The following is a 24,903-nucleotide window of genomic DNA, read 5'->3' as shown; positions in this document are numbered from 1 at the left end:
ACAGGTATTTTTAGTGGATTTGTAGATTAAGATGTTGGAAACATAGTAAATGTATTAATGTATTCATGTAAAAATAATTTTCTAGTATGTATGAAAAGATGTATTTCCTGAAGTGATCTCAGTGGTTTGCATATTGCAGGCCTTTTCCACACCTTGTAAGCACTGTCCACATTCACATTCAGTAGCCCACTGCTGTGACATAAAGCCTGTACAATATGGGCTCTAGGCAGCAGCATGCTCTCAAAGAGGATGGAAGATAGTATTCTACCTTCAGTACTTTGAAGAGAGATTCCTTGAAGTTAAACTCCTAATGAGGAAACATTAAACATGTCAGGTAAACATTGAGAAGGGGAGACACAATAAAAGAGGATTCCACATTACAGCTCCCAGTGAGTAAATCTTGCTACTTGCAAACCAGTAGCACTGCAGTCAATAGGATTGTCTCTGTGAGTAAAGACTGCCTGTGCAAGGACTGGAGGCCTTTAGAATTGGTTTGCTCCATGAAACAGTGTGCAGGAGTACACAGATATGAGTATAGTAATTCTTGTAAGAGCTGTTGCTGGAGTCTAGAAAAGCAGTATTTATTCTACTCCAATACATCTAAATCTGCAAAATTCATTAAAAGAGAAGAATGTAAAACTCAAACACTCTTACTGAAAATCATTACGGTGATACACACTGGGAAGGGAAATCATGTTCCAGAATCTATATGGCAACCCTAAATCTGCAAAAGTAAAATAGCACATGATTTTTTTTTTTAATAAAATTACTGTATTTTGAAATGGTATGTCACTGTAAGATATATTTTCTAACAAGATTAGTACAAAAAAATTTACATTTCAGAATCTGGCTCTATCTTTTATTTCAAGAAGCACAATCCTTTGAGACATTTAAGGGCCTGGCCCTGCGTTTACACAGATTTATTTTCTTATAACTCTGCTAATATAATGCTATTCCTAGTGTACAGGAGTGCCACTGAAAGGAAACTTTGACCCACTGGATATACTGCTGACTAAAGATTATCTCAAAAATTATTTCCCAGTTTTTTGTTTTCTGTACTATTATTCAGCAACCCACATCCCAAGAGCAGGGGCAACCTGGGCACTGATTCAAGTCACATTTTCCAAGGGATTTTTTCACTCGGCTGCTGTGATGTTTGAACAGAGAGGAGGTCTCTTTCAAGTCATCTTCCAAAGGTCACTGACATACTTTGCCCTCAAATGTCAAGCTGTCACTGAAACACATTAATAGGTCAGACGGGGGAAAACAACAGAGGAGGAAAAAAAAAAAATCCTTAGAAAGCTCCTGTAAGTGGTTTCAAAAATTAAGTCCTAATGATAAACAAAGACACCTCTGTGAACAAACAACCAGTACCAAATTTTCTCAAACACCAATTTTTCTGATGCTCTGTGCATGGAGCTGATACCTACTCAATAATTACAACTTGGTTTTTCAGACACTAAGTTGTTTAATGATGTGAGCCATTTAAAGAAAAAAATAAAGAGACATTGCACATTATCAAATTTACAGATTCATAAATAAAACCTATGTTTTATTACAGCTGCAAGACAACACTCTACAATTAGGTCAAGCTTTGGGTCACAGCTATATAGAATTTTAATGCTTTCAAATATTAACCTTTTGTAAGCATATCCATCAGAGATTAACACATCAGCACGTAATCTTGTTGACATAGTTGAAATCACTCCCAAGAAAAACACACACCTGACCAAACTGAAGTTGTGTTGGACTGCATCCTTCGCCACAACTTTGCTAGCTTTATCTGGATCAAGTGTGCCTGTTGCTATAAAGATACTTTCTGCATTCCCTCAACAGAACATGAAGGAAAGCAGAATCTTCAGAGCAAGCAGAATGTGTTTCTCTGCTCTATGTGTACGGATAGAGATTTATTCAATAGACTTACCACTGGTTGTTCCTTATATTCTAGTTAAATCCGAAACACAACATAGCATCTTAGCGGAACTAAAAGCCTTGAGGCATTCATATGAGAGCCCTTGTTTTCACCTTCGAAAGGCAGCATGCAGAAAGCACAACTTGCAGAGTGATCCATCTCTATCACAGCAACCTGCAGACTTTGACCCTGGTTTTCTTTAGTGTCACACCAGCACAGCCCCACCAATTGTGATGGCAGGTCCGATTTACATTGGTGAAGTGAGAAGGCAAGTCACCTGCTTGTTTTCATGCCTCCGTATCAAATGCTGAGTGTGATCAGACACAGCAGTTGGCCCTTTTGCTCTGTCTGCTCATAACCCATAACAGAATCCTGATGATTGGATTGTGCTTATTTTCTCTTGTATGTTCCCACCAAATGAAAAAAAGGGTGACTGCAGATGCCTAAATGGTTATGTTGTCACGCGTGCCACTGGAAATTAAATCTATTCCTTAATAAACAGTGTAAATTTTAATTAAACTGCTGAAAGTCCTCGGAGTATATTTATCTCTGTTTAACTGAAATGAATGATAAACCCTCAGAAAAAGAGCATTCAGTCAAAATGCAGTGGCATTTCAAGCATATGCTGCATACTTCATGTCAGACTTGAGAGCTCCATTGTTTCCATTGATTCCACCTCTGCTTATCTGAATTTGACACAAATTACAGTATTTATTGATTTTATCTTGGCTTTATACTTAGTTCTAGTTTCCTTATAAGTCACTAGAGACAGGCTCCTCCTGAGGGTGATACAGGTTGGGACCCACTTTAGGTAACCAGAGCACTCTCCTGAGGTCGATGTCTAAGCTCAGTCTCTAAGTTTGGCCACCCTGAATAGCTCCTGATTCCTCTTAAGGAGTCACACATCAGTTGTAACTCTCAGATCTGAAGCATGAGGATCCACCCAAGGAGAAGTGATGACAAGTTTACTAACAGAATATATATGGCATAAAACCCAGTAGTGTTCTTGCTGTGAGACAGTGGGACTCCTTCAACTCTCTGCAAGTGACATGTGCTGTTGGGGTTCTGTTGAGAGAAGTATTAGCTTCACATGGGCCTTAAGGAAGAAGGGGACATTGTAAAGCTATTCCTTGCTTAGGGACAACTCGGACATAAAGAATTATTCAAACTAATTTTGATGTCCTAGCTCTTCAAACATTTCAAATGCTGTCTTGATCTGGATTGAGTTACAAATATTCTTTAATGTTGGCAAATGTATTAACTTGGTAGAGATCATGGAGGCGAAAAAGGAGACAGCATAAAATAACCAACATTTGTCACATTTGATCAAAGAAATGTCAACCACAAAAACACTTCAGTTTAACAACGCTGTATTTACAAAATGTGCATGCTTACATTGCAGCCACCCACATTTAAAGGTCTATACACTGGCCACTTACATGGTTGTTAACATAAAAATCATGGATAGAGCAGGAGAAAATTAAACCATTTACAGAACTTTCTAATTCTCAACTTAAGTCAACTAAATAAACTGACTTGTGCTTGTGCTACATTTTTTTTAAGATAAATATTTCAGGTCTGGCACATCAGTAAAGAGCAGAACCTCACACCTGTGGAGCTGCTCCCTCAGTTTCCACAGGTTCCCACAGACAGACCACTCAGTGCCAACAAGCAATCAAAGCTGTTTTTTTAAAACTTTATTTATGATTCCTTTTTGACGCATGTGTTTCTCAAATAAATATATAAATAACTGGAAATTCACTATGCAAAGTTGTGAAGCACTGAAGTATTTGTTATACCATCCATATATCATTAAAAGTTTTAATCTAATTTACAGTGTACACAAATAAAATTTATTTATCTGCTAGGAAAAAACATTTGACACTGTATCTGCTAGGGTAACTTGAGTCAAGAGGAGCAATGTCTGTCAAATCATTTCAGATGTCTAGATTAAATGCCTTTTAATTGCTGTTGCCATCTTCTTCCCGTTTTATGTATGCTTTATTCAATATTTGTATTTCTTCCTGATAACCACCTTTTTCCACATACTGCTTTTTACTGTTCTGCCTATGAGCTTCAACAGTGTCCGGAATTGATATGTTAATACCGCTGTCAGGATCATTTGATGGTATGAAGAGGGAGTAGGAGGCAGTTTCCCCTAAATCGCATGAGACAAACCTATTTTCTTTCCTTGAATAACGTAAGGATGGAGACCTTACCTGCGTGGAGGACTGGCTAATGTTACTGATGATTGACACAGTATCCAGGGCCTCTTCATTGTCACAAATTTCAAGTACCTCTAAATGAATTTTAACACTTGTGTCAGCAAATGTATCAGGAGACTCCTCTGGGTTTGGCTCATGACCAACACTTTTAGATCGATATACTTCAATTTTCTTTGACATGGGTGTTATTTTTTGCCCTTCAGTGCTTACCTCATAGGTGGATAAAGACAGTGTTTTTCCTGTGGGTGCCTGAAGAGATACAGTTCCTTGAAATGCACACAAAGGGACAGCCAAAGCCCCACCTGATCGCTGGAAAAGAGTGACCATTATTTCATGTTAATTTTTGAAGTTAGAATCCATTATAAATAAGCAAATTAGGTTTAGTTTGTTAACTTATTTTCCTGACTTTTCCGTTCAGTATTTTAGAAATATTTATGACTTATTATCATTACTATTATTGTATTTATGACTTTAAAGAGTAGAAAGAAGGGTTTGATAATTATACATTTAGTATTAAAAGTGAAGTCTTGTGGAGACAGTGTTCTCAAGGGAGAATGCATAATTAGTACATAAACTCTGAATAATCCTGAAAGATACAGCAAGGCCATGAGAGGCTCAAAGAAGCTTAAGCAAGCAAGATAAGAAGAAGCTGGCATTCACTGTGTTAATGAGAACTGTGGACTGTTGCCAAGCTTTCGAGGTTGAGTTCTCACACCTGTGCTTAACCAATTATATGTTAATCACTAAGGGTCTTCGAGACATGTGTCCAATCATAATATGCCAAATCACTGTAACTGCATGTAAGAAATAGTATATAAGGAGTTAAGGCTTTGTAATAAATTTGGCAATCGCTTGATCACATCGATTGTCTCTGCGTTGTCCATGACTCCCTCGTCAACAAAGTCTCTGCGACTCAATTAGCTTATGGACACACACACTTTTCTGGATAGTCTACACATAATGTTTCATTGCAGCCAGTCCCCAGGGAGACAGCCTGCATTGGCAGGCACCTCTCTAGCTAGTACTCAGAGGCATCTCTGAAAGTGTTTCCTATCTGCTTGAATCAGATGGAGACACTGATCTGTTAAAGCTTCTCACAGTGACCAAAATGACAGAAATTATACCAGAGGACTGTTCAAACACAGGAACCTACACTGTGACCCTGTCTCCCTTGGGCACCCTGTCTTAATGACTCTTAATTAGGTGCCTAAAGTTAGCTGGCTTAGCTACCAAGCTGAACTTCCCAAAACAACTCGCCAGGTATTATTTGTCATGGTTTAACCTCAGCTGGCAGAGAAAGAAAATTCAGTTAAAGTTCTGCAGTACTAAAGGTCATCCTCAAACCAAGAATTTTTAGCAGCTGCAATGAAAATATTGTTTCAGAGGCTGTAAATAAATAAAAGCATTACATAAAGAAATCACTGCAAGTGCCTGCGTTGTAAACAGAGGACACAGCTTGCTCCTATGTAGATAGCTATAGCTAACTCAGTGGTAGGTTGTTACATGTTCTTTTCCATAGTGTTGCAGGACAGATTCTGGCTCTCACTCTCACGCTATAAAGACTCATTTTTAACTGCGAAGGTTCTCCTTCAGTGACTTACACTGGACAGAACAAAAGTGATGGCAGAAATAGACACACACAGCAAAGAAACACCAGACTCAGGTTCTGGAGAATCTCACTGAGGGCTCATCTTTTGCTCCATCCTCATTTGCTTTGCTGCAGCTGGGCTTTGACTGCTTGCTGAGAAGGACACTGGTTATCATTTGAAAACTTCGTCTTATTCACTAAAAAGTACTATACATAATAAAATACAGCTTGGCCAAAAGCAGCCTCCGTGGCAGGCAGTGAAGTGCTGACTTTGCGAAAGGGCAGTTCAGGAGGAAGAGCTGCATCAATTTATATGGAAATTGTGCAACAAAAAAGACTACTGAAAACCAGGGCAGCTGCAAAACCTGACTCAGCACACACACAGACAGGAGGGAGAGTGGTATTTGAAAAGCTGCCAGGTAGCAAGGTAAATCGCTCTGTACTGTCTTCTGTGTTGCTGTTGCTATCAGGACCTGTTGATGATCTTTCAAATCTACCACACGCATCACTGACAGGCAAGACAGCTGGGGTTGTTCAGCCTTAAGAAAAGGCTCCAGGGAGACATTTGAGCAGCGTCCAGTACCTAAAAGGGCCAACAAGAAAGCTGGAGAGGGACTTTTTTCAAGGTTATGTAGGGATAGGACAAGGGGGAATGGCTTTAAACTGAAAGAGGGTAGATTTAGGTTAGATATAAGGAAGAAAGACTTCATTATGAAGGGGGTGAGACACTGCAACAGGTTGCCCAGAGAAGCTGTGGCTGCCCCATTCCTGGCAGCGTTCAAGGCCAGGTTGGATGGGGCTTTGAGCAACCTGGTCTAGTGTGAGGTGTCCCTGCCTGTGGCAGGGCAGTTTAAACTAGATGATCTTTAAAGCCCTTTCCAACCCAAACCAATTCTGTGATTCTACGATCACCTCACCTTCACTAAAAAGCATGTAAAGGGAATAGGATCCATTGCGTAGAAAAATCTTGCCAAACTGTGACTTAATGTTGCTCTTTGACAAAGGAATTGACCTGACAAAACCCTCGGAGCTGGCTTGTCCTGCTGGAAGGAAATCAGAGTTATACTACTCTCCTTAATAGATCTATAAGAGAAAAATGGTCCTCAAGTGTTCTTCCAACGTGCAGTTACAGAGGCAGCTATCATGCTGTGTCATTGAGCAGGCAGAGGTCCCAGATTGGTGAATGTTAGCTGACAGCAGCTCACTGGCAGCTCCTGGCTGCTGTTTTGAGTTCAGAGCCATGGTGGGTGCAGGGGCTCCCTCAAGTGTAGATCTCCTCAGGCTAAGCACCAGCAGCCTTTGCTTCAAAGCAATGAGGCGGGAGCTTTTTTTAAATCTCAGCTAGGTGTTGGCCCTCACATTTTCTGTAGTAATTAGTAATGAGGATCACTCCTCCAGAAAAGATGTAAGAATAACTGTTTTCTCAGCTTGAGGAAGCTGTTGTCCACCCATCTTCCACCCCAGTTGCTTAGTAAGGCCACTGGAGCAACAAATCCAGCTCTGGGTAACATCAAGTGGACAAAGCCTACTGTTCTAAGCAGTACAGAGGCACATGGTAAGCATCTTGCATATTGTAATGGATAGAGCCTGGATACCTATCAACTTTGGTAACACACATTTAGAATGGAGTTTCTGTTGGATACAAGCCCTATGGCTCTATTTTCAGCCCCTTTCTAGTTTCTGCACTCAACACTCTGAAGTCCTTTGCAGGGTCTGTTTGAGTGTCTGCGTTTCTGGCTGTTAATCAAGGTCAGAGTCTGAAGAACAGCCTAAAAGAGCACTTAGATTATACAGAAAGACATCTAAAGAGTATGGGGAAAAAAAAAAGTTAAATAAGAACTGATTACTTCAGTGCAAGGTTGCATACTACTTAAGAAAACACTGTAGATGTGTCATCTTGAATGTCAACAAGATGGAGGGTATGTCTGAGACATGAGCAATCTCACTCACTGGAATGAATACTCCAGTTCTGGAGAACGAGAAATTTTCCCATCATCACACATTTAGTGGCTCTTTCCAAAAGTCTGTTTTCTGTTTAGATATCAGTATTTACTTTTAGAACTGAAAAGGATATGCTAACACTTCTAGGCCACTTCCCAGTCCCTAACCAGGAAGCCAGTAAACTATGCAATTTGTGCTAGAAATTTTGCTCAGTTATAGACACCTTCACCTGTTTCTACAAACAGGGAATCCATTCCTCTTCACAAACTGTGCATCATAATGCCACGCACTCGTGACTGCAACAGGCGCTTGACTAGTAACCACTGCCCTTGCAGGCAGCTTTCAAATCACAGCTTTAACATCTTCAGTGCAGCAGCTGAATTGCAAGGAAACTAGACAACCGTCAGCTTTGATGAAGTACATGCGTGTGAAACAAACCATTCATCATCAGTGCAAAATGTTCAATGTTTAAAAAATCCAAGTAATTACTGAAAATAACTTACTGAGCACACTTTATTGAAAATTAAATCAAACCCTGGAATTACATGATAGGGGAAGGCAGGAATAAAGCCTGAAGGGAGATCTGAGCCAGTGAACTGAGAATACACAGCTAAGTCCTACGGGGAACTCACACTGCCTTGTCTGGTCCTGAAGCGCCACAGCCCTGGGAAGACTTCTGTGCTCCACACTGGAGGGGAGACACTATGGTCACTGATGGTGACTGTCCCTCTGCAGCCGGAGCAGCAGAAAGGACTCTGCACCAGCGCCAGAAAGGGGATAGTGACCGAGAATGCAATCTGGCCCTCAGCGATGCACGGGGCACTGAACAGCGCAGCCAGGCTCTCTCCCAAGTTCAGAGCTGTTGCTCACCTTGCGCTCGCTTTGCAAGCTCTGCTCTAGAGTCAAGAAGCCCAATAGAAAAATGCCATGATTAAAAACAGCCCAAAAGAAGAAAAAATACAATTCTGGTTTTATGTACAGCCAGGTAAAATTGATTATTACTGGAATTACTTTCAGTATATATTATTACTAATGAGCACAGAATGTAACCCTTATTTTGTCCTTGATATGATTACTAAATATCCATTTTTGCTTCCTGTGACACACCCATGGAAATAAATAGGAATCTATTAGCACACCAGACTATACTGGCACATCCTGTAAAGAAGTATTTTGTCTTCTACTGTTCCATTGTTACCTACAGTTCAGCTTTCTGATTTAAGACTTTCAATGTCATTTAATTCTGAAGCAGTAGGAAGAGGAAGCAATTTGAGTAACACTTAACAGTAGCTTTCACTTCATCCATCCAGGTTCTTGCACCCCAACTCTGCATTATTTTAGCTTGAACAAAAGCATCCACAACTGTAGAAAGGTTATGATTCATTTTTACTTCAGTGAAAAAATAAAGAGAATCATGGTGCTGTTTCTGAACATCTTTCTCCACAGCCTCTGCTTTTTCCAAAGGTACTGCTCCACCAGGCTTATTCCACACTACTTTGCCCCACACTTTGTGTTTCTGTATTTAAAAGAAAACCTATTTTTTAAAAGAAATACACACATTAACTCCTTGCACACAATTTATGCTATGCATTCTCTTTCTAAAGTACTTCTACATGAATGTTTTTAGGAAGGTACAGAAAACTTGGAGCCACTTGGTTCTTGGATCATCTTCAGAATGACAATGTTTTGATGATAAGTTGACAATGCATGCAGGAATCAGGTACTGGTATAAAGATGAAGACCTTTGTGAGACAAAACAAACCCCTCTCTTTTCAACCAAAGTGCCACTTTGCAGCTGTTGTGTCTCAGCAGTTTTGCAAAGTATTAGATACTCATATATAATTATCATTATTCCTAAACAAAATGCAGAAATTCTTCTCAACTCCAGTACTGTGTTTATTTTATCAGGTTTGTAGTTATACTGGGATTTGTAGTACTATCTCAAAGACACCTCACAGCTGAAGTGCATTCTTTCTAACTGTCATGCACCCCATACCAGTTTGCCACCTGTGGCTATTACATAAGGTAAGGAAGCTTTGGTACCCATGATTCTGATCCTGTAAAGTCAAGACTTGTCCTTCTGAGACCTTACTTTCTCTCAACTAGGAGAGTTGAAGGAAAGATCAGATACTTACCTGCTTGAACACAGATGATTTAAAATTTAGTCTGATATGGTTCTTATATCCACTTACAGAGCCTCTTTCTCTGTGTGCACACAAGCACAGATACATACAAGTATTTACTTATTAATTGTACATGGCATATATCTATATAAAATATTTACCTTTTTACAGTTGATTTCTTAATTTCTGCTAGGATTGAAAGATTTCAACTCAGAAATGCTCTAATGTTTCAATTTTTAAAAAAAATCACAGCGCTCCCCAGTCAAAATACTGTAAGCCAAAATCACTGTTCTTTATGCTGAGGCCACTTTTAAGTGAATACCACAGATTATCTGCTGGGTCTCATAAAAGTCGCAGGCTAGTACTAAATCTGAGCTATTCCCCTGGAGGACGGATTTCTGCAGATCTGCATCACAGAAACAGCAAGTTGGTAATTTTCAAAGTTGATTAATATGTATCCACACACATTTCATCACTTGGGACTGTTGCCGGATCTCTAATGCCATGATGTCTGCCTTGTGCTCCTGCCAAGAGGAGCTGGCCCTTCCTCTGCTCAGTTTTACTTCTTGTGGAGAGTGTTTGTTTCTATCATGTCCTACCACAGGGCATCCCCCTGTGCAGCTCCTGCCCGAGACAGCTGGAGGCTATTCTGTCTGTTAGAATCTGGTACAGGGATTTCACTGGAGAACTACATGTACCAGCACATGTATTTTTAACAAGCAAAGATAAAAAATTACAATGAAGTAAATAAAAAAATGTACTTGTTCCTTAAGGAGCATTGATACATTCTGAACAGAGAAAACTCTGCATGATTGGTAAAGCAAATGCTTTCATTATTAAATTTTCCACCTTCCACATTTCACAGAAGACAGAAAGTAGTTGTGCCTATGAGAAAACCATCCTCATAATCACTGTAGTTTCAGACTCAGCTCCCCGAGCAGAGTTTGAGCCAGATACTGTGGCACAGAGGAGGCCTCAGCCTCTGCAGAGGACAAAAGCGAGCCCCAGCAATGGGCTAGACAACAGGCCCTTGCAGAAGGGTTTCAAACTGTAAATGCTCAAAGCAGTGAAAAAAGGCCCCAAAGCCACTGACTTGCAGTTTTTCAATGATTCTAGTAAGACTGTTTACGGAACCTAGAAGTTCTGCAGCTTTCCCTGCGCAGAAATAAGTTTTTGATCCTTAAAGCTTTTTTGAGGGGGAAGGGGAAGGTAACATTTACAGAATCTGTTACTTATTTCTCCTTGCAAACTGGCGGAAACAAAAGAAAAACACGCTTTTGTATTTGGTTTGCCGTGCAATAGTTATACTTACGTGAAATATTAACAAAGGGGTATTAAGCTGCAAGTAGACTAAGAACATTTTAATTTCATCCCTTGCCAAAGCAGAACCTCATTCTGCATGCTGGTAAGTACCTCCCAAGGGTATGCAGCATTCCCTCTGCTTCCCTTCAGTGTCTACAGGAGTTAATCAGCAATTTGCAGAGATGCACTTTATAGAAAAGTCAGAAATATACCACTGAAATCAACTCCGAACACTGTTTCTGATGTATCTACATGCGATGTTCAAAATAATTTAAAACTCTATCTTACTGATCAATAATTTATTATGCTAGAAGAAGCCTAGAAAATTCTTCAAGGCTAACAAGTTAACATTCCAAACATTTCTACATACTTTTCACATTTTACATTAAGTGTAACTGGATTCATCCTGTTACTAGGACCCTAAACTCAGTCATCCCAGCTTTCCAGCACTTAGCACCTGCAAAGACCATCGTCCACTCTGGATAAGCACACAGTTACCAGGATTTCCTGGTAATCTTTTGTTTCAGGGAGTAGATGATTCCACAGCAGTTAAATGAAAGCATGAACAACTCCATTCTCCAAAGACAGCTATCAATTAATACTTCATCTCCTGAGAACAAAGCTGACGCTGTTCCAGAAGCAGATCCTTAGCCAGGTAACACTTCTTAGCAACTGAAATCAAAGATAAACTGTTCAGAACCACATGACCTGAATGGTGGCTCACGTAGCTTACAGCTCACTTGGGTTTTAAACACAATAAACTGCTGTTGCAATAAGGCCAGTGCAGAAACAAAAGGTTAACTGGGGGAAGAAAGGAAATCCCTAAGAGCCTGAACTCCTACATGATCAAGCGGAAAAAGAAAATCTGCTTGGAAGATTCTCCACTGCAACTAAGTTAGGAGATACCCTCTCTAACTACGCAAGAAGGCTGTGTACTCAGACATTTAAAATTTGAACTAGTTGCCCAGACACAGTTGCCTAGTGCCATCAAAGATGACGCTGAGGATTTGGGATACCCTCAAAAACTTTCAAATATAACAAAAAACCTAATGGGAGACCTACATCCTCCTGAAGCAGAAGCTGGAGGCCAAGTGGGACTCCCTAAGTCGGCTCCACTGGTTCTACACGCCTGTGTTTCAGCAACGGACTCAAGCCCAAGGTAGTCTGTAGACTCTCCCTCATGAGCCCTAAGTTTCAAATGTCATGAATCATAGGCCCTGGAATAAGGTAAGTGTAATATTAGTGTTACAGCAAAATAAGAGATCATATTAGAGTGTGTATCTCCATCTCTGGAAGAAGCGGAGAGCTCAGATGTGAGGTCCCAGAATGGCAAGTGACTCTTCCAAGCCTGCGGACAGCACATTGGTGGAGCTAAGAACAGACAGCAGGTTTTGCTGTGTCCCAGTCCAACACCACTCCTATTGGGCCATGCTGCCTTTGAAACAGAAATATCAGCAATCTAAAGAAAGCTCTAATGAGTCTGCATTGCTAATTACTTTGGCGGAATACAGCTCTAGATGAAGAGTTCTATTTTTAGAATGTTTTCAGTAAGTATGTTGATGTTTCTTTCCAGAGACAATGTATTTTCTTTTTATTTTAGAATAGAGGCTTAGTCTTCCATTTCCCTACAAATAAAAATTAGCTGCAGTAAAATTCATTACTGCAATGATTCGCCCTTTGAGAGGCTGGCTGCAGAAAATTTAGCGCTAACGGGGTACAAGAAGACTGGACAAGCTAGGACAAGCTCAAGCTCACCTCAGATGACCTGAAAACCAACATTTGTCATTGGCCTGCTCAATGTGGACAGACATTTCTTTGGAACAAATTAATAACAGAAAGTGCAACACAGGCATCTAAGGTAAGAATGCTTCCATCTATGTACCAGAACTTCTGTACTCGGTTATCTGGGGCTGAAGTGAGTGAGCTCAACAGAAAGTCCTTTAATATTCCATGAATAATACATATGGCACCTTTAGAGACACCCTGCAATGTGCCTGCAGCACAGACAGAAGCACAGAAGGCACACCATTTTAAGGCTGCATAGATGAGTCCAGCATTCTCCGTACTTCTGGGCTTCGCAGACAGCATGTGCCATGAGCTTTACTTTCTGTATAATCGCTGACATCCTAAAGAAGGATAGATGCTCTGCACTTATGCAATATTATTAAAAACCCTCCATATTTTTCATGTCAATACGTACTGTTTCAAATCTATTACATTTAAATCGTCTTCTTCAAAGGCAGAATAGCTGATTTTACAAGAAACAGCTCTCTTCAATATGGAAACAGGCTGGCATGTCCTGCTTCCACCAAAATTCTTGCCTGCAGGACACCTGTCTCGCATCCTACGCTGATCTTTCAGAAGTAACTGGGAAGAAGTGCGTGTCTATTTTGACTTGTATGTTTGTTGCTTTTAGTAAGATTTTAGAACAAGTACAGACTTGGTCCTTATGTAATTCTGTGCATTTGTTTTCACAATACAGTGTGAGAAATTTATGACAATTTCTAATAATTTATTTGCACTTTCAGGTAAAAAAAGAGTATGCAGAATTAGAATTTCAGCGTTAATTTTAATTATTTGTATGAAGATAAATATTTGGGGCATGCACAAGAAACAGAGCTGGGCCAGGTGAGGATTGGAAGAGTCGGAGCAGGTAGTTGTCTTGTCCCTCCTTTTTGCTGGGTTACTGTGTGTGGCTTACTTAAACATCCTTAAACATTCTTACTTAAATAACTGTATCCTGGGCTGCATCAAAAGGAGCGTGACCAGCAGGTTGAAGGAGGTGATCCTGCCCCTCTACTCTGCTCTTGTGAGACCTCACTTGGAGTATTATGTGCAGTTCTGGTGTCCTCAACATAAAAAGGACATAGAACTGTTGGAACAAGTCCAGAAGAGGGCCACAAGGATTATCAGGGGACTGGAGCACCTCCTGTGTGAAGACAGGCTGAGAAAGTAGGGGCTGTTCAGCCTGGAGAAGAGAAGGCTGCGTTTAGACCTCATAGCAGCCTTCCAGTATCTGAAGGGGGCCTATAGGGTTGCTGGGGAGGGACTCTTCATTAGGGACTGTAGTGACAGGACAAGGGGTAATGGGTTAAAACTTAAACAGGGGAAGTTTAAATTGGATATAAGGAGGAAATCCTTTCTTGTTAAGGTGGTGAGGCACTGGGATGGGTTGCCCAGGGAGGTTGTGAATGCTCCATCCCTGGCAGTGTTTAAGACCAGGCTGGACAAGGCCTTGGGTGAGATGCTTTAGTGTGAGGTGTCCTTCCCCATGGCAGGGGGGTTGGAACTAGACGATCTTAAGGTCCTTTCCAACGCTAACTATTCTGTGATTCTATGATTCTATGATTATTAAAAATCTACACTAGAGGAACATTCAAACTGAGAAGTTGTGCCCCTGAAAGTATAAAAATGCCAGCACTGTAGTTATCTGGGCAAATTAATTCTGGGTCCTGCATTTCTATCTTTTGTGGTATAATGAATGTGGGAACAACAGATCATGCAGCTGAAGGCTAAGAGCATGGTCTATGTGCATACATAAGTTCATACAGAGAGGCAGGTGGAGAAGCTACCTGAGGCTTTAAAAGCAGAACCAGCACTGCAGCTGAGGCACCACCTCACTCCTAGCTGTAGAGATAGCTCAACCCCCGTGAATTTACTGCACAGGGTCCATGAGTCTCAAGTAATACAGGTTTTGTCACCTGGACTTCAACTAAAGCAGTGTTTGTGTCCACAGAACTGAAATTTCCTGCTTTAGAAAGATGCAACTCAGCAATTTACGTATCACATTCTAAAGAACGTCGCTTTTGCATAGTTACATACATCTGCCCAAGCTTTCCCTCCATGAATGTCTGAAAATTACTACTTACAGTCTGGACTGACAGGGCTGATCACATTCTGAACTGTCTGAAGAAGTCAGTATTGCAGAAGACAGAAGAGGTCTATTAGGCTGTATGTGGTGGGTACAGAAATCAAGAGCTTGTGATGTCTGGTCTAGCTCTGTCCACTACCTTATTACCAGGAAGCAGTCACTCTTTGTACAGATGAACTGCTAACATACATTCTCTTTATTGTAATAGCTGCAAAACCAGGCATTACCCTTTTCACCAAACTCCATAAAGTTTATTTGACATGGCGTGCACTACGAGTCCTGCAAAAAAGTTCTGGGTTCATCTGCAAACATCACATTACCAGGCTTTCTGCTGAGCTGCAGATATTGGAACGTTAAACTGAACTGGTGTTTCTGCTTACTAGAGCAATCTAATGAAGAAAAGTATGTTGAAGAACAGCACAAATCTTTAAAAAATTGAGAACACAGCAGCCTAGAATGTAATGGCTTTATAGGAAAGGGGTCAAAATTGCACTGCTTTTCTAACTCATATTCCATTAAGTGACAGTAGGGCCAATGATCCCTTAGGGTACAAGGATCCCTTGGTCAGTGTGATATTGATTTTGTTCATAGCATTGTCTGTTCTCTCAGAAAAGGAACACTGATACCCATCAGTGCAGCTCTCTGCAGAACTGATTCCTGTAAGAGTCTCTGACACAGTGTCACTGGTCAGCTCCACAAGGTTTGTTTATCCTCATTACATCTCCATGGCCCTGATTTTTATTTCTTTTCTCTAGTTCCATGTGTGCATGTCTACTTGTATCTAGCATACATTAAAACCTGTTTAAGCAACAGATCTGAAAGCTGTTGCTTATTTATCTGAACCAGACAGAATAAACAGCAGGCATAGGATGACAGCTGCTTCACAGATGGGTGCCAGCCAGGGGGAAGCGCTATGGGAGCTTGCCTATGTTCAGCCTTGCCCTCCTGGGGAAACGTTTCTACTCTCAGTATTTCTCCTGCTAATGCAATTCAACAGAGTGCCAATTGCAGTTTAACTTCAAGCAGAGACTCAGCAAGCATTGCAAGGGCCACACCACTTTGTCCCACTTGGAGTAAAGCTAGAAGATGGTGGTGAAATGCTACATTGATTTTCCAGCTGAGGGAATACTGCCTGCAGGAAGATACCAAACAAGAACATCAGGGCAAACTAGCACGGGCATAGTTGCATAGACCAGTGGAAAGCAAATCTCATCATGTCTATTAATAACTCAGCTTCTATGCTGTGCCTGGTGTTTCTGGAATGTTTACACCTTTCCTGTAGTGAGAAAGATCCTGTGTATTTATCACCACTAAAACCACTGCAACTACAGATGTACAGTACTGACTCCTCTTAAGGGAAAAAATTTACACAGCTTTCTCACTTCCCTTTGCAGGGCATGTAAATAGGTTCTATACAGAGAGTCTCTTGAAAGAGTTTGCTTGAGGCAACCCATATATGAAGTATTAAGTCAAAGAAAAAGAAATATTCAGAAAGGCTATAATATATTGCAAGCCGGAGAGGTTTCTGTTGCCTGAAGGCAATTAGCATAGGAAAAAAAACACATGACATATTTACAATAAATCTCTTTAGGAAAGGGAGATACAGTGGTTATTTTATAAGATGTTAAAGGTATCTTTCAAAAATGCAGCTGAGCAAGAGTTAGAAATGACAAGTACCATTTTTTCTCTCCTTCTCAATTACAGCTAGTCTATATAGGTATTGAATAAAACCCACTGCCTCATTCTCCTTTCATCCCACTTTTATTCCAGAGAAATCACTTTGATGGAATAACTCTTCACTCACAGAACAGATGATGAAGAGACAACCAGCTATGGCGTCATTACTATCATTCCATCTTCCAAGTAGCACACAGCTTCAACAGAAAATCAAAGGCATCACATGTACTGTCTGGCACCCTACTCTTCAAAAGGCACTAAACTGATACCTTCAGTTGGCATGGTATTTTCTAGATTTGATTGAATTACAGAATCACAGAATGGTTTCGGTTGGGAAGGACCTTCAAGATCACCTAGTTCCACCCCCCCTGCCATGAGCAGGGACACTTCCCACTAGACCAGGTTGCTCAAAGCCCCATCCAACCTGGCCTTCAACACTGCCAGGGATGGGGCAGCAACAGCTTCTCTGGGCAACCTGTGCCAGTGCCTCACCACCCTCACAGGGAAGACTTTCTTCCTAAATTCTAATCTAAATTTCCCCTCTGTAAGCTTAAAGTCATCACTAAAGTCATTAGTCATTTCCTATCCTATCACTACTTGCACTACTTTATTATGTGGAAATTCAGCATTTAAGGACACATTTACTACATCACTTAACAGCTAAGCTGAAAATGCATTTGCAAATGCTGCTATTCTTCCTCCTACTGCAAGTTATTACAAGCCTGTTGAAAAGAAAACTGGAAATACTCTAATAGAACATCTATATTTATTTCTGTGATCAAGCATTTATAGTCTGAAAGTACTGAAGATGAGGAACTTTTATCCTGTTAGGATAATAATCCATTTCTTTTTAAGGTTTGGTACCTTCTCCCAGTTGCCTAGCTTACTTGACAATTTAAGCAGAAGTACACAGCTAATACACGTTAGGGAAAGACTCCTATTTTAACCAAGGTGAGAAACAGAGAGTGATGAGGGGAAAGTGACTTTTCTTAGATACTTAGGGACTTACAGATAGGATAAATGAAAGGGATGGCTTTCAACTTACTTAATGTTTGGCCCAAATTTATCTTTTCATCCAACATAAAGCTGAGAAATGCATTAGAGTTATTTTTAATATGCTTACTGGGGTTGCATATTCTGCTCTGTTTCAGCAGCAAACCAAATGTCAACACTCTGAATCTCTGGAAAATCATGCTGAATGTCAGAAACAGTAAGATCTGTAACTCAGAAGCCTTGAACTTTTAGACCATAGCAGTCTTAATGCCTGGCAACTGTACACTGGGTTGTAACTTGGAAGAGGTCAGAAAAGCATGAACTGGGATTCCTTGTAGTGCAAGCAGTGAAGAAGCACGTCCCTAAGTGACAAATAAATCCATCCACATGCAGTCGTTACGAGCTGCCTCACAGAAAAGCTTGTACCTTCTGTAATGGAAGTCACAGGTCTAGCAATGTGAAATGTCAGCCACAGGAGATGGGAAAAGGATTTTTTTATTTTTGCTTTTAAACACCATCTGGAAACTACTGGAAGGAGAGCCACAAGGAAATGGCCACAAGAGCACCCACTGCAAGGACGAAGCTAGTGACATACTGACTTTATTAAATGGACTATACATGGCACCAAGGGGTTAGCATGAAATAGTAGACTAAAACCAGGTTGAGCCATCATTTTCTTTTGCCCCAAAAATGCAGTAATTCATCACTACACAGTGCAAAAGAGTGAACATTTGATTTTCATGAAAGGGATCATCAGTTAAATTTGAAATATCAAACAAATTCCTACTTTGACTCAAAGAATAAACTTGTTTTTATCAGAGGGAGAGGGGATTCCCTTATTTAGATATAAAATACATCTGATTCTTCCCTATGTATGTACCAAAGGTTGAGAACAAGTTGGTCTAGCTGTGAAGTCAGCCCTGCTTGTAGTAGGAAGCTGAATGAAGTTGAATGAGGTGACTTCCAGAGGTGCTTTCCAACCTACGGCCTTCTGCAGCTCCTGTCTTGTGGACTTCACACAGGCTTTTATGCCACTCCCACTGACTGTAATGCCAAATATCTCCTGAGTTCTACAGTGCACATTTAAGCCCTCAGAACCCAGTGAACACTTAGCCAGGCAGATTGGCTTTGGCTTGTGACTTCATCGTGCTCCAAACTCTGGCATCCCGCATCAGCTCAGGGTTGTGGAGGGAGAAAGGGCTGGGGTTCAAGGTATTAGCAGATACCAGAATTCTAATGAACAGGGGGAGACTGTACTGACAAGAGTTCACTGATGTGACACCTTGGAAAGATTAACAGAAGCCATTGTTCTATAGCAAATGCTACAAAAGTATGACAGTCTACCTAGTCCAGTCAACATGCGCTCCAGAAGGCAGGGTTCTCATAACCCAGGCAAGGTCAAGTCCTTCTCTCCCATTTGGGCTTTAAAATTCAACTACTTCAAACATTGGCAGAATAGCTTGGGAAAAACTAAGCCTTCCAGGAAAATTACTGCCCATCTTCTGTGGTCCTTGAATAGGGGATAAACATGCAACTACGCCACCTGGAAACGTGTTTCTCAGATTTAAAGAGGCTTCTGTTTATTTCAGTGGAGACACTTAGAATCACAGAATCATAGAACAGTTAGGGTTGGAAAGGACCTTAAGATCATCTAGTTCCAACCCCCCTGCCATGGGCAGGGACACCTCACACTAAACCATCTCACCCAAGGCCTCATCCAATCTGGTCTTGAACACTGACAGGGATGGAGCATTCACAACCTCCCTGGGCAACCCATTCCAGTGCCTCACCACACTAACAGGAAAGAATTTCTTCCTTATATCCAATCTAAACTTCCCCTGTTTAAGTTTGAACCTGTTACCCCTTGTCCTGTCACTACAGTCCCTAATGAAGAGTCCCTCCCCAGCATCCCTATAGGCCCCCTTCAGATACTGGAAGGCTGCTATGAGGTCTCCACGCAGCCTTCTCTTCTCCAGCCTGAACAGCCCCAACTTTCTCAGCCTGTCTTCATACAGGGGGTGCTCCAGTCCCCTGATCATCCTCGTGGCCCTTCTCTGGACTTGTTCCAACAGTTCTATGTCCTTTTTATGTTGAGGACACCAGAACTGTACACAGTACTCCAGGTGAGAAAGCCTTTTAACAGGCAACTGATACTTCATTGTCTGTGTGACCTCTGAAGGACAGTGGGAGAATAACTGCTTCCATACAATGCAGGAAACAGCTCTCCTCAAATATAAAATCATCCTCCTGAGCATTTAAGTTTTCAACCAAGTGTTTATTTCTCAGAAGAGAGATACAAAATCTTCTTTCTTTTAATGTCACAGTACTAGAAAAAAACTAAAAATACACTTTTTCCTATGGCCAGTATGTATGAACTTCTCACTGTGCAAATACAGCAGAAGAAAAACAGTGGTTTTGCCACATACTACAAAAGCTCCCGAAATGTAATCAAATAAAATGAAAAGTCAACTTCAAATAATATTACTATTATTACTCAAATAGTAATAAAATATTTTTAAACTACTTCAGCGTTCTTTGGTTTAGTCCTTTTGCATATATGTCCTGGTTGCTTATGCATAACAAATTGAAAGCCAATACTGGCTCCTCTTGTATTCCACCAAGGGAAACTTCCAAAGGTGAGCAGGCAGAACTGACATTTTAATTGCCTCAGAGGCAATTTACAGAAGCTATGTGAACGTGGGACTCTGTTACCTAGAAAACATGAAAACTGCACGCACATGTATACAGATCTACCTTGATTTATCTTGAAAATAGGGATGCATCTATGCTGCCAGAAGACCATAATATACACTATTTATGCAGACCAAAATAACGTACTGGAGCATAAATGCCATAGCACAGGAAAGCTGCAGAGAGAAGGAGCAGATAAATGCACAATACAGTATATTACCTCTCCTCAGTCCTTAGGCCACTCTGAGATGCTTTTTAGAGTCCACTATACGATGAAAGCAGCACATAAATTCCACAGGGATCAACAGCTGTTGCTCATTTCAATTTCCACTACAGAGATCACACTGCAGGCTCACTCAGTGCCTAAAGCCAGCTCTCAGCCTTTGGTTCATAATCATGAGTTTGTGCAAGACAGAAAACCCTCATACTCATTGCCTAGTGACAAGGAATGGCTAACAATCCATCCATTCATTAAGAACATTAAACCTGCAGTAACTGTTCTGTCATTTTTCCCCTTAAACAAAAACTGATTATAGAAAACAAAAGTAAAGCTTGTCAGTTCTCCTTTAAGCCTATGCTCTTACATGAGATAATAGCTGTCCTTTTGCTGGATCCAGTTTCATTCTGATATTCTACAAACAGCAGTTTGGGGCAATTCTCTCTCACAGCTGTCCTTTAATGCTGAGCCCAGCTCTAGCCAGAAGCCAGTACAGACCCTCCCATATGGGCAGTAACAATGTTTCTCATAGAAGAACCAAAATGCCTCCAAGCTGAGGAATCAGTGATCCCATGGTTTTTGATGTGCCACTATCAGCATGGCAAGGAGTAGGTAAATGAAGACTCTGCACTAGGAACAGGCCACAGTCCTGCAATAACTGAAAATAAGACCCAACTTTTGTAGTAATGGTGGCACATTCAGCAAGACACCCCTCTTGGTTAGAGTTACATCGCAAGACTGGCACACTCTCTATTAATTTTAGATGGCATGTCCTTAAATCCTATAGTTCTTGATATTCCCTTTCTCCCAAGCTGCAGAAAGCTCTGTTGGATTCAATACAATGTACAGCAAGTATGAGAGAGGAGATAGAGAACCTCTGCACAAAGAACTGCACAAGCTGAGATTACAGGCACTTTTACCAAGTCTTTCAATTGAAGCGCTAACATATTAAGGCTCCACCTTCACTTTTCCTTTCTGAAAACTGAGAAATTTCTCAGAATTTCTTCTTCCCAATAACTATTCACAATCTAAAGGAAAAGGATGAATGATATAATATTTGGGATCTTTTTGCTTGAATCTAAAAGGAATCTTTGTGCCCAGACTGAAATCTGCATTTCTCTGTGGGACTTACCATTCATGCTGGGCTTTGCAGTTCTCTTCTTTCCCCTACCCAAAATGTTAGCATGACAAAAAAAGTCCCCAGATGCTTGGAAATACTCTTGAAAATGTAATTTTTTTTTGAAAGAAAATTCCTATTCATTATGACAAATTAACATAACTCATACTGAATTCTTACTATATGGAGATCATGCAGGTGCACACAAAATTGTCATTATAATAATTAAATACCCATGATTAAGATGGCAAGTGAGAAATTATTGCAGGATCAGAATCTGCAAATAGGTGTGCAGTTACTGAAATATACAATGCTAAGTATGATTTTTACTAAAAGTAACTAAAAGGACCAATGAGACTAATAATAATTTCAATGTAAGCAAAAATTATTTTTTTTTTGTAAGGTAATTCTTATTATCAGAAAAAAATAAGGGCAAATAAGTATTTTACCTGCCGAGGGGTCCTTTCTGATTTACTCCTGCACCATTCCCAGTCTGTGAGTTCAGGTTTACGGTTTTCCTCCTGTGACAGCCTCCTTTCTGGTCCTTCAGAGAAAGCTGATTGCTCAGTATTTTTGCCCTCTTCTCTGTCAAGGGTTCCCCACTTGTCAGGAAGGAGGAGGTTGGTGCCCCGATCCTTGCTGGACTCCTGCCTGGCCACTGGTCCTGGTGGGACATCCTGGGAGCATTCCGCCAGGGCCAGGATGCTGAATGCTGCTGTCCCACAGTGGGGAAGTTCAGTGCTTCTACTCCCAGGTTCTTTAGAGTTATTGCTGTCATCACTCATGAGGTTGTGACAGGATGTAGACTGATCATCCCCACTGTGGTGGTGGTGGTGATTTTCATGGGAGATTTTGTAGATTCCATAAACTTGCTGGAATGACAGGTTGAACTCGAAACCTCTACGTTTGGCTAAGCAGAAAAGGAAGAAATGTCATATTAAAGAGTCAAAACCAAGGAAAAAAATGAGATTACATACAGAATGAAAATTACATTCTAAAACATGGAATATATTATTCAATTACTGCTTGAAACAGAGGACTTTCTATTCATAAAAAAATTTTTAATATTCTCCATTCTAAATTCAATGCTCCAACTAATCTTTCACAGTAATTGAAAAATTCAATAAAAATTCTCTATCAATGTTTATACTCTTTCATTCTGCCTCTGGTGATCACAAATCACCTGAGTTCTTTCCTTCTCCCCCTTTTCATCTTACTTTATGTAGTAAGTGAAAGTGCCTATTAGTTAATTAATAAAATAATATTCCCACCAAAAATTTCATGCTAAATTATAAAATAAAAGGTATGAGGATACATTTATACAGCCTCTACTTAACATTGTGTGCCCAAGAGATCATAAATAATTATGGGTTAAATTCTGACCTTAGCAGTCCCTGCATTAAAAGTTGAGAATAGTCTTCAGCACAAGTATCTACAAGTCACAATTTTAAATAATTTTATAATTGTTACTTTTCTGTCTGTTGTACATTTATCTCTCTTTTAGAGAGATAAACTGCAGTCATCCCCTCCAGTAAAGCAGTTAAAATGGCATCAGACGCAGCACAAGCCATTCTGCGATAAAATAATATGTCCAAAGCAAGTGGAAGTCTTGAAAGAGAATGGCTTTTCTCTAGGACTCAGTAGCTTTCCTTCTCCCTAAACATGCAGTGAATGTCAGGGATTCATCTACCAATGTTAGAAAACTTGCACTCCAGAGAATGGGAAACAACACCCAGATCCTCAGGGGCATTTAGCTCTTCACTCTTGCAGCTGGACTAGATGATTCTTGTAGGTCGCTGCCAACTGACTATTCTGTTCCTCCAGCAGGTTTTACAAGGAGGCCCAGATGAAAACAGGGCTTTAGAAGATTCCAAAGTTACCAGTGAAGGTCTGATATCCTCTCCTACACCAAGGTAAACTTTGTCAAGTTTTCTGTCCTGGGTTCAGCAGTAGCAGTCATTTTTTCTCCTTCTTAGTAGCTGGTGCAGTGCTGCAGTTTTGACTTTCAGCCTGGGAACAGCGCTGTAACACCGATGTTTTTAGTTACTGCTCACATGTTTAGTCTGGCCAAGGACCTTCTGAGTCTCATGCTCTGCCAGGGAGGAGGGGAAGGTGGGAGGAAGCAGAGACAGGACACCTGACCCAAACTAGCCAAAGAGGTATTCCATACCACAGCATGTCTTGCTCAGGATGTAGAACTGGAGGCAGTTACCCGGAAGGGCTACATCACTGCTCAGTCAGGCTGGGTATCGGTCAGCGGGTGGAGAGCGGTTGTATTCTCTTCCCTTGTTATTTCCCTTATCATTATTATTATTGGTGGTAGCAGCAGTGATTTGTATTATGCCTTAGTTACTGGACTGTTCTTATCTCAACCCGTGGGAGTTACATTCTTTCGATTTGCCTTCCCATCCCTGGGGGGGGGGGGAAGGGGGGAAGTGAGACAGAGACTGCATGGTCTGATTTACGGCTGGGCTTAAACCATGACAAACATGGACAGAAATATTTTTTGGCAAAAACAGTGTTGAAGTTCCTCAGCTTTCAATAAGCAGCATAAACATGCTGATATATAGGCCCCTGTCATAAATCGTGTCCTTTGCCATTTGATTATTTATGTTGCTGGGACTTCTGATTAGTACAAGCAATAGCTCCTCTCCTTAGAATCTGCTTGCAATAAGCATGTTTTTTTTACCCCACCACATTAAACATGCTTAGCATGTTCCATGTATTTGATTAGCGAAGTCACAATTTGGTAGAGACATCTTTCCCAATGTAGGCGAGGAGAGCAATGCTAGGATTCAGAGTCCATCAGACTCTGCTAGAAGACCTGGCAGTGAAATGGGAAAATCAGCCAAGCTTCTGTGCCTCAGCATCTACCATTTCCATCCAACTGCCTCACATTAATGTCTCATACAATGTTATGAATAATATCTATATAATTCAGGTAAATGATTTTAAGGAGTACAAAGTCCTGCTACGGACACTAACTTCCTATTCTCTTTACTACAACAAGATAAATCCCAGCGGCATGTCACCCTTCTGTACTTACTTTTGAATTCTTCTGAAGACACTGCATAAGAATTCCTCCTGCAATTAATGATGCAGCCACAGGGCAGGTGGATCCAGTGTTCTGACATGGCGAACACTGGGGTGACTGTGGCAGCCAGCAGAGTCAGCAGGAAACTAAGCGTCTCAAACGAAAGGCTCTGGAAACCAGTGATGTGCTGGACAACCATTTGTATCTGAAAG

General features: G+C 40.8%; 1 protein-coding gene across 3 annotated transcripts in view; it reads right to left on the bottom strand.

The window, feature by feature from the left end:
• Positions 1 to 2,259: 2,259 nt before the first annotated feature.
• The window catches only part of GPR149 (G protein-coupled receptor 149), an 87,472-nt gene continuing 64,828 nt past the window's right edge, over positions 2,260 to 24,903 (bottom strand). For 2 of the 3 annotated variants that reach the window (XM_057421716.1, XM_057421713.1), the window contains 3 exons: positions 24,704 to 24,896; positions 22,107 to 22,567; positions 2,260 to 4,446 (listed from right to left, as the gene is read on the bottom strand). In XM_057421716.1, coding sequence (XP_057277699.1) covers positions 3,874 to 4,446; positions 22,107 to 22,567; positions 24,704 to 24,896 — 1,227 coding nt within the window. In that variant the 3' untranslated portion in view covers positions 2,260 to 3,873. The remainder of the gene's footprint in view (positions 4,447 to 22,106; positions 22,568 to 24,703; positions 24,897 to 24,903) is intronic. The other variant, XM_057421714.1, reaches the window with a different exon arrangement.

Source organism: Pezoporus wallicus, unplaced genomic scaffold (genome assembly GCF_028554395.1).
Source record: "Pezoporus wallicus isolate ANWC-B61680 ecotype Strahan unplaced genomic scaffold, APGP_CSIRO_Pwel_v1 scaffold_7402, whole genome shotgun sequence".
NCBI lineage: Eukaryota > Metazoa > Chordata > Aves > Psittaciformes > Psittacidae > Pezoporus > Pezoporus wallicus.
The sequence above is the reverse complement of the archived record's forward strand: the minus strand, read 5'-3'. Positions and strand labels throughout refer to the sequence as shown.